The 10,182-nt window shown below is 36.8% G+C and overlaps 1 protein-coding gene across 1 annotated transcript in view; it reads right to left on the minus strand.

Annotated features, from left to right (window-relative positions):
* snx29 (sorting nexin 29) overlaps positions 1-10,182 on the minus strand; it is a 265,361-nt gene that overhangs the window by 115,201 nt on the left and 139,978 nt on the right. The window contains exon 15 of the mRNA XM_030163645.1: positions 7,859-7,965. Within this exon, the coding sequence (XP_030019505.1) occupies positions 7,859-7,965 (107 nt within the window). The remainder of the gene's footprint in view (positions 1-7,858; positions 7,966-10,182) is intronic.

Below are 10,182 nucleotides of genomic sequence, written 5' to 3' on the forward strand. Positions count from 1 at the left end.
TCTATGACAACTGAAAGACATCCACAGAAACAATATTGACAAAAGCAGCAACAAGGGCACAATTTACAAGAAAAACAAAGCATCACATTATACAGCTACTGTATTATTTCAGCTCCCTCGCCGAGTAAAACCTTAATCAAAAAAGGAAAAAACAGGCAGATGCTGTGAGTTTAAATGATCTGCGGGCCCAGGAGTTCAGAGGGGTGTTTCTGTTTGACACCAACCGCCTGTGTGCACTGATAAAAGGATGTGTTGCATCACCAGTCGCCTACCCTTTCCTTATCACTCGAGACTCACTGATCAGTGTCATGCAGGTTTGCCGCTTCCCTGTAAATCTCCGCAGACATGTTAAATGCATTATATAATTTGTTTTTATTACTCAAAAACAATGAAAACTACCAGGCAATAAGGCTGAAAATTAGAATCCTTGCGACAAAGGAACAGAAGACACACATTGTGTCTCTGTCTCCCTAGAGGATTTGCAGTTTCATGTCTCACTCTACATCCGTCTGTATTTCACTCTTCCTCTTTTACCGTTTCATTGCCTTTCATATCAGACATGCACCGGCCTATTGGGATACGTTCAATTGCCCTCCCACTCTGATAGCTTTTTAAAACCACTTAGATCAGACATCCATGCCAATTCATGTGAGAAAACCCACTCATCCACATGTTTGCACATCTGACGGATGCATGAACACATGTACAAGGTTTTTTTTTTTTCACTGTCACAGCTGAGAAACAGCGAGTGAATGAATGAGAGGAGGGGGTAAGAAGTGCCATAGAGATATAACATCATTTGTGTAATATCACCTGAAAAAAGACAACTTGTTGCTCTTTCCACGTGACAATGCAAAAATGCATTTGTGCCAAATAATAGCTGTGCATACTTTGACGTCAAATTAAGGGGGAAACAATGCACACTACAACGTTACAAGAGAAAAACTACAAACACCACAACAAGTATCTTCATCCTATAAGGAGATTTACAAAAGGTCCATTCTTAGTCTCAACAAACAGCAATTGCATGTGGAAAAAACAGATTAATGGCACAGAAAATGATATGTTTTAGAAAATACAGGATATTGTACATACTGTGTGAGCTGTTTGGTCAAAGACCTGCTATATGCAATTTAGGTGGATTGATGTAGGATAGAATATATGTTTTCATTACCTCAGAATGGGCCCTTTGTTTCTATAGAATGAGTGAGTCACATTTAACGGAGTCTACTAGTGGACATCTTCATGTAAAACAAAACAATCACTTGCTCTACCAAGGGCCTTTCTTGTATTTTTCAGCCAGTAAACTATATATATATATATATATATATATATATATATATATGTACAGTATTGTGCAAAAGTCTATGGCCACCTTCAGCTTTTTGGTTTGAAATGTGAATGCATATTTATTTCTCATTCTCTTTTCTTCAGATACAGCAAGAAAATACGGGAAATATGTGCAAAGCCTTAAAAGACACAAAAAACTGAACTAAATGTGTTATAAATGTTGTCCCCATGACAGGACGCAGCACAAACAATTAGAACCATCTGACAAGTGTTGAATGAAACCTGGCAAAAAAAAAAACACTTGAAAATTAATACAATAAATTTCATGTTGTCTGAACAAAAGAGTTAAAGATATGTAAAGTGTAAAGGGAGGTCACACTAAATACTACCATTTTGCTGGTTTTGGCCTGCGGGCCGTATGTTTGACACCCATGATTTAGATAATTTAATCTTACTGCAGAGTGACAGGACAGCCTGACAGGACAAACAGTGGGAATGCAGATGTAAACAAAGTCTCAGCATCATTAAATTCAAGCTGAAGGGGGTCACAAACTTTGCCATGTTTTCCAGGTTAAAGGAAGCTGAATCGTCCACTATAAACCAATATTTATTTGTGTCTGACAGGCGCTGCGTGTATCCAACAAGGCTTGATGTGACATTTTCAAAAATCAATAACTTGGCTGGACAGATTTTGTCTCAGTTGCTAAAACAAGACAGCTGAGTCAGAAGTGCTGACAGCTACTGATGTAAATCACACAGCTTCTGATCCTCATATCAAGACTGACACTGGGGCTGTTGCTGACCCTGAACAGATGCACACTACTCCACACATCTTTTTTTCTTATGTCATTTCACACAGATCTTACAACATCACTTTATTCTCCCTCCCATGATGTCTCATTATTGAACCACTGTTGAGGAATAATGAGAAAATCCCGTATGTGCTTCCTACTAAGGATCTTTCTGGTGTTTGGACACTTTCCCACACTATTAGAAAAACGGCTGGCATTTCCAATATTACTATATTATTCATACAAAAACAGTCAATTGCAAATTAGAAAATATTCATAGAACAAAGTTGTAATAATAAAGCAGTAAAAATAATAAATAATAAGTAATTATCAATATTATTGTAATAATAAGGTCTACTAGAACGGAAGGGTCTAAGTTTCCCTACTTCTAGAGAGTCATTGTGGCTCAGCTGTCAGTTGACTAGAACAGAGTCTGTCCTGCAAAATGCATCCTTCAACCATCCCAGAGGATGCTGGGAAAGTCCAACTGAGACCGACAGCCAAACAAATTAACAAATAAATAAGTAAACATCTTTAAAAATGCAGCACACATTCATGTGCATAAATAAGTGATTTGGCTGAACACAAGCAGAATTATTTCTTATTTAAAAATATACAATTGTGGATTAAATATTCATAAAAGATTCCACTCCACACCCTTGTAACCCATTACAATCCACAGACAATCTTTACCTTTCTCGAGTGCTGTCTCATTGGTCACCAGACAGTAGTTCTAACATCATTAGGCAACAGGGCGCCTCATGCTCCAGTTATTAAAGAGCTTCAGTATACGCACTGCAATCAATACACTTGAAAAGAAAAAAAAAAAAAAAAACTCAGGGAATAGTTATTGGACCTGCTGAGAGCTACAGGTTTAAATCAATGCAACTTCAGAAAGTACAAGTTTTCAGCTTTAGTTGGATAAAGCATCTTGGTGTGGGTTTTCTATTCCCCTTCTTGAGAGTCTGAAAACCTTAAAACCTGTTTCAGCATTCTCTGTTTATCTGAAAAAACATCAAGATTACATATGTGGTAGTCAGTTTAAACTGGAAGACACAGAAACAGAAAATCTTGACTGTCCTCCACTGTGAAACAACAGGAAAGAACAACATGCTATGGGGTATGTGGTTGTAATTTAGAGAACTGTGGGATACCAAGACACCACATTAAAATAATGATCAATACCAACAAACAAACTGAATTATATGAGTTTGATGCTGCTGATAGCAAACATGAAATGTATAAAAATCTGCATTATATAGATGGAAGTGACTCAAAGCTGCAGTGTCTGTTAGTTTTTTAGTGTCATAAGGCAAACATTTAATGATTATCTTTCAAGATGTTATAAATCAAATGGTCTGAGAAGACATGAGGCCTCTGTATCTGGACCATGATGCCTTGTTTTTGTCTAATCTCAGGCATTTTCAGAAAGGTAGGGGAGTTACATATCATTCGCCTCATAGCATAATTGCCAAACTCGTACACAAATGGACAAAAATACTGGGACACATTCAGGTGTTTCTTTTCTGTTAGAAAAGAAACACCTGAATGTGAAGAAACATCTGAAAGAAAAATCTGAAAGAACAAAACAATAATGACAAATGTCATAATATAGTTACCTCCGCCAAGGAGGTTATGTTTTTGCCAGGGTTTGTTTGTCTGTCCGTTTGTCTGTCCGTTAGTGTGCAACATAACTCAAAAAGTTATGGACAGATTTTGATGAAATTTTCAGGGTTTGTTGGAAATGGGATAAGGAAGAAATGACTAACTTTTGGGGGTGATCCGGAAGAAATCCTGGATTCTGGATCACTTTGAAATTTTAGTTAACATTGTGGTAAATGGGGCCAAAATTTTCGTTTCCCAATATCTCGCTTAATTATTGACCAAAACTCATGAAATTTAACACAGGAATTGACAATGGGGTCCTCTATCACATTTCAAAGGCTGATCCGGATCTGATCCAGAAGGCAGATTTTATTCTAAAAAATAAATGTAGGATTTGTATCACCGATTATGTGGGGAATTTTTGCGCTTGGCGGAGGTCTGCGCTCTCCGAGTGCTTTTCTAGTTTTATATTGTGATTAATATATTGATTTTTAATATTGATGTTTATATGTCAAATCAACATGAGCAGGGCATCTTATGAGCTGTAACCATGATGTGTCCCAATATTTTTGTCTATATAGTTTATAAACATCAATATTTTCTAAATGTGTAATGGGAGATTTTTCTTTCTAAGGGAGATGTTAGGAAAGTAGATGGTTAGTTGTGATAGAAAATGATTTAGTCAGCATACAAAAAATATTTCCGAAATTTAGAGGTAGAACATTTAAAATCCTACTCATAACCAATGCCATGATATTTATCCCAAAATAGAACTACATTATGACATTTGTCATTATTGTTTTCTATCCCAGACCCGTTAGAAAAGAAACACATTCACATTCGATATGTCTCCATACTTAGCCAGTTATGCAATGAGACTAATAATATGCGATTGACAACAGATTCCAGATACAACCTGGACTATATTGTTCTATGGCATGTCTCAACTTTCCTATTTAACAAAAAATGATCTCAGGTCTTCCATTTTCATATTTAGTCATTTGATTTGAAATGAATACATTCCACTGATTTTTTTCTCCTGCAGCTTCAATAGGCTATTCCCTGTTTAAAGATCAACCAAAGCTTCTTCCTCCTTGGTGCTGACACAGAGTCAAACATTTACGATTGCTCTTTGATGTGAAATTTGAAAAGAGAAAATCAACATTAATTCCCTATGGGCAAGAGAATGTAGTAAACCTGCCCTTCACTTTGAGTCTGTCAAATGTTGTACTCTTTGCGACAGGGAACTGGGTTAGGGTTAGGGTTAGGGTTATTTAGGGTTATGTTTTCATCAGTGTTTGTTTGTTGGTCTGTCTGTTGGCAAAACAACTCAAAAAGTTATGGATGGATTTTGATTACATTTTCAGGAAATATTGATACTGGCACAAGGAACAAATGATTAAATTTTGGTGGGGATGGGGGGGGGGGGTTGTTTGTCTGTTAGCAAGATAATTCAAAAAAGTATGGAAGAATTTTGATGAAATTTTCAGGAAATGTTGATACTGGCACAAGGAACAAATGATTAAATTTTGGTGGTGATCGGGGGGCTGATCTGCCTTGGGCGGAGGTCTGCGCTCTCCGAGTGCCCACCTACTCCCCCACCCCCACCGAGTGCTTTTCTAGTAATTATTATTATTGGCAGGTGTTCTCCCTAAGTACCGGGACATACCTTACCTATCTCTCTCTATCAGTGTCTCTCTTTCTCTCTCAGATGTCACTCAGTGCACCAGAAGTACGCACAGGCCATATGGCTGCAGGCGCCAATGTTTATACTGATATGTTGGGACCGCGGGAGTAAATTCGGCGTTCCTGTTTTCAACTTCATTTCCCATCATGCAGCGTGGTACTGCGCTTCCATGATTGTAAGGCAACTGTATTCCAAAAGGACTAATATCTCCAAAAACACTGGTCTTATCAACTTACTGAGATATTTAATGTGGAGATGAGATAATTCCTCAACTGTAGGTACCCAATTGGCCAGGTAAAAACATCTCTGTGTTAGAATCGTGCCGACACACACACACACACACACACACACAAACACACACACACACACACACACAGATGCTCTGAGACCTTCCAGAATTATGATTAGGGCTGGGCAAGTTAACGCGTTGTTACCGCATTAACTCATTCATTAAATAACACCGACAATTTTTTAAATCTCCCGTTAATGTCGTTCTGCCTTTCAAGCAAGTCTTAGTTCATTTATACATATGGACTCTTATTTTGAAACTCATGCTTTTATTTTGGTGCTCCACACGCCGGTGCTGTGTGTGAACTGTGCACAAACAGAGAGGAGAAAAGTGAGCGACCTTTTCCGAGTAATGCTGAATCAAACTTTGTGTAACTCCTGCAGAAGCAACACTGGTATGTATCAATCATTCTGTTGTTTGCTAAATAATTTCACATGCAAACATGCCGTTAGAAACATGTTTATGACGTTATTTTGGATGTGTTTATTACAATGTGTTATTAACATGTTTAAGCTACAGATGTCTTAGTGAGGACAGTACAATTATTACTCCTATTCTTCTGCCTCTGCTTGTGTGCGTGTAGCGATTAGCTCAGCAGATAGACAACAGGTTTACCAAGAAAAGCCCAAAACTTCTGTCCAAATCTTTTACCTGAGACTCATTGTAAAACTGCAACATACATACAAAATATGTCTCAGTTATGTTCAATTAGTACATTTACACGGCATTATGCATTTAAATGAATGGGAAAACGATCGCTAGCTCAATGCTAACTTGAATGGGAAAATCCACAGACACGTTAACGATTAGCACTTAAAGATTAATTTAAGATTTACAACGTCTTTTTATCCAGTAACAAAAGGTTCACATCAGAGATATTTTATACTATTCATTCTTATAACAACTGAACATAAAATACTTACAGGCAAACATTTTTGGGGCCATACAAACAGAGTGAAAGAAACATGTCTGTTAGTTCCTTCTTATGTCTGAACTGACTACGGTAACACCGAATGGACAAAACATACATTAGTGCAACTTATTCTGACCACTAGAGGGCCCCCTTTGCTTGCTTTGAACAACTGAATATCACATATTATTGAGCAGTATTAGTACTTATTAGTGGGCTTAAGACTCCTGTCAATCACTCACAACCGGAAATAATCTGGTGTGGACATAAACATGGAGAAAAGTACCGGTCTTTTCCATGGACATTTTCATTTTAAATGTCTTCAGATGGTGGAGTTGAGAAGGACACAATTGTTTGGAAGCACTGCAATGTGGAATTATTTTTTATCACCGGAGTACTTCCAGTCTGAAATATCATTTAAAGGCAATACACGCTATTGATGCTGGCAACCCTATACTGGGGGGGGGAGGGGGTATAACTATGTGATTAATCACGATTAATCGCAGAAATCCACGTGATTAATTGCGATTAAAAATTTTAATCGCTGCCCAGCACTAATTATGATATAGATTATATGGAATAAATTAAACATTTCTCTTAATTTGAACATTGATAAAAAACATTTGATATAGTGTAAGTACACAAGTGAACAAATAATTTAATGCCAAAGTAAAAAAAAAAAAAAAAAAAAACACCTGTACACTGCCCGATTTACTGTAGAAGCTTAAGATGTTTCAGTCTGTCTGACTTCCACCACTGGGTCCCTAACCTGACTCACGTCTGCCATGTTTAATTCATTTTCGTCAACAGCAAGGGAGAAGCAGTTTTTCCTCATATTTCCAAGTTTAACCTGTCTCCAACTCACCTGCTGTTCAGTCAAGTGCAAAAAGTATTTTTTCAGTGCACTTTAGTGCTCAAGCATAACATATTGTAGACTTACACACACTGTGCTACACACTCTAATCCTACTATTGCTACCTTCGTTTGTTGGAGATTCTAGGAAATGGATGAGGGGTCTTTGTTAAACAAGGGGGAAAGCTGCACCAGCCAAAGCTCTCAGAATTAACGGGGTTCATATATAAATCACTACAAAAACAAACACAAATACAGAAGGTAAAAAAAAAAGATTTTTCTTGCTTAAATTTCATCAAACATAATGATAACTGTGTTAGTAGTATTTTAATTATGATGTGTTACCTGAGCTGAAAAAATTACATTTGGGACATAAAAACATAAAAAAAGGGTAGAAAGCAGTTAAGGATTGTCAGAACAGGAACAGCTCTCACCTCAATGAGTTTGCGTTCATAGCTGGCCGCCAGCTCCTCGATGTCGCCCATGAACTTGTTCTGAGGAACAGGAACAGCGTCTTCGCTTGATCGTAACATCGACAAAGCTGCAGAGAAGAAAAGATTAGTTAGAATTACCCAAACAATACTGAGGAATATGGAGGGGAAAAACTGAATGCACAATTATACACTGCGTGTTCCTGATAATTATTCACTTTGCGCTGTCTTCAGTGGTACATTTTGACACCTTCAGCAGGTGATGCTTTTCTTCTGAGAGAGTATAACACAGGAAGCAGTAGATCTATGCAATTAACAGATGACCAGAACCAAGAACCATAAACTGCTATTTAATTTAATTATAATTTGTTAACCTCGTTTCCAGAAAAGTTAGGACATTGTCTAAGATGTCATAAAATCTCAAATCTGAATCATGAATTTGCTTGAGCCTTTATTTAAAACAAGAATAGAATAGAATAGAATAGAATAGAACAGAATAGAATAGAATAGAATAGAATAGAATAGAATAGAATAGAATAGAATAGAATAGAGTCAGTCCAGTCAGTACAAACAACATGAATAAAAAAAACCAATACATCAGATAATAAGAATAGAGCAAATATACAATTCCAAAAAAACCCTAAAAAGTAAAATAAGAAAATAAAATATAAAATTTTAAAAAGGAAAGAAAGAATAGAGCTAAAGTAGAATGAAATAAAAATAGACATAAAATGCAATATTGACAATATAAACAGTATTAACAATATGTATAACTATGAATATTAGCAATATTAACAGTGTGTATATCTAAGAAAGTCAATAAAATACTGCATTTGTATTTGAATAATTATTGGATAAAATATTGCATTGTTTTGAAAGAAGAGAACATTGCATGAGAACAGAGGATTATTGCTCTACTTATTGCACATAATTAGCTTTTTGCAAGGTTATTGCACATTATTGGAAGTGATTGCATGAGGATACATCGAGGGAAGTTGACTGTACAGAAAGAACACCAGAGTTATTACCTTTTGCGCTTTAGTGTGGTACAAAAAAGTGTTTCAGTGACCAGCTTTCACTAATAAATCTAATTACATTTTATAAATGTAAACCAATTTCGATTTTGATTCTTATGATACACTCCAAAAAAGTGATGACAGACACATAATAAGGCTGAAAAGATAACAGATTATACAAGTAACATTGTTGTATTAGATTATATTAATCAGGTTATTTGGATGAAAAGAGCATTCATCAAAGGCTGAATCTGTACAGAGACATGTCATGGTTCAACACTTTGTTGGTTCAGAACCTCCAAAGAGACATGTCAATCAGCTCAAAAAGAATATACCTCATAACAAAACTGCAAAGAATTCAGTCTTCCATTATCTACAGAACATAATACTGTTTAAAGATTCAGAGAGGTTTGGGAAATCTCAATGTGTAAAGGCCAAGGGTGGAAACCACTGCTGAGTATGTGTGACCTTTGACTTTAAAGTGGCGCTGCCTGAGACATTGTCATGTTAGCATGATGAATACAGACACAAAGGCTCAGTAAGACGTTAGCCTCAGTCGCAAATTGCATTACGAATGGCTACAAACACCGTGCGAACAATTTATGGACCATTTTGTACAATTTTCTCAAAGCAGACTTATAAGAATGGAATGTTCATGGACCATTCCTAAGTTCGTAGCCAGGTGGGTGATCTTGTCCAAGATTTTCCATGAACGCACTATGAAACCCCCGTTCGAAACCCCCTTACGAATGCCTTATGAACAATCAAAGAACAACGGACAACGTTCGTGGATCAGGAGGCCTTTCCAGAACCCACATGTCCCTGCGCTGGCCACAAATAGATCAGAAGAACATATTATATTGTTAATAGGGGTCCCTTATAACATTCACACAAATGTACAGACAGAGATTCGCATGGCTTTCTTAAGACAGACATAAGGTGTTCTTATAGCCAGTAGTGCGTCATTTGTGCAGCACTGGTGACGTTCTTAGAGGGGATCAAATACAAATTGTCAAGATAGAGTGAATGACTGGACTCAAATGCACAGTGCTGACGGGAATAAAGTGTTTTAATAACAGAAAAATAAGCTTGAAGAAACAACACAAAATCTGCAGTGAGATAATGCAGTCCACAGGGATGAGGATAATGGTGATGGAGAGAATGTGCGTGACAGTGTTTTTAACGTTCACTTCTCTCTATTATTCTTGTGTATCTTTGTTTTATTCTTATACCCTCTACCTCAAATTTCTTAATTTGACGTCTTATTATGACTCCTAATTTCTAACAGTGCAGGTCAGTTTTCCCGCATAC

Source organism: Sphaeramia orbicularis, chromosome 19, assembly GCF_902148855.1.
Source record: "Sphaeramia orbicularis chromosome 19, fSphaOr1.1, whole genome shotgun sequence".
Lineage (NCBI taxonomy): Eukaryota > Metazoa > Chordata > Actinopteri > Kurtiformes > Apogonidae > Sphaeramia > Sphaeramia orbicularis.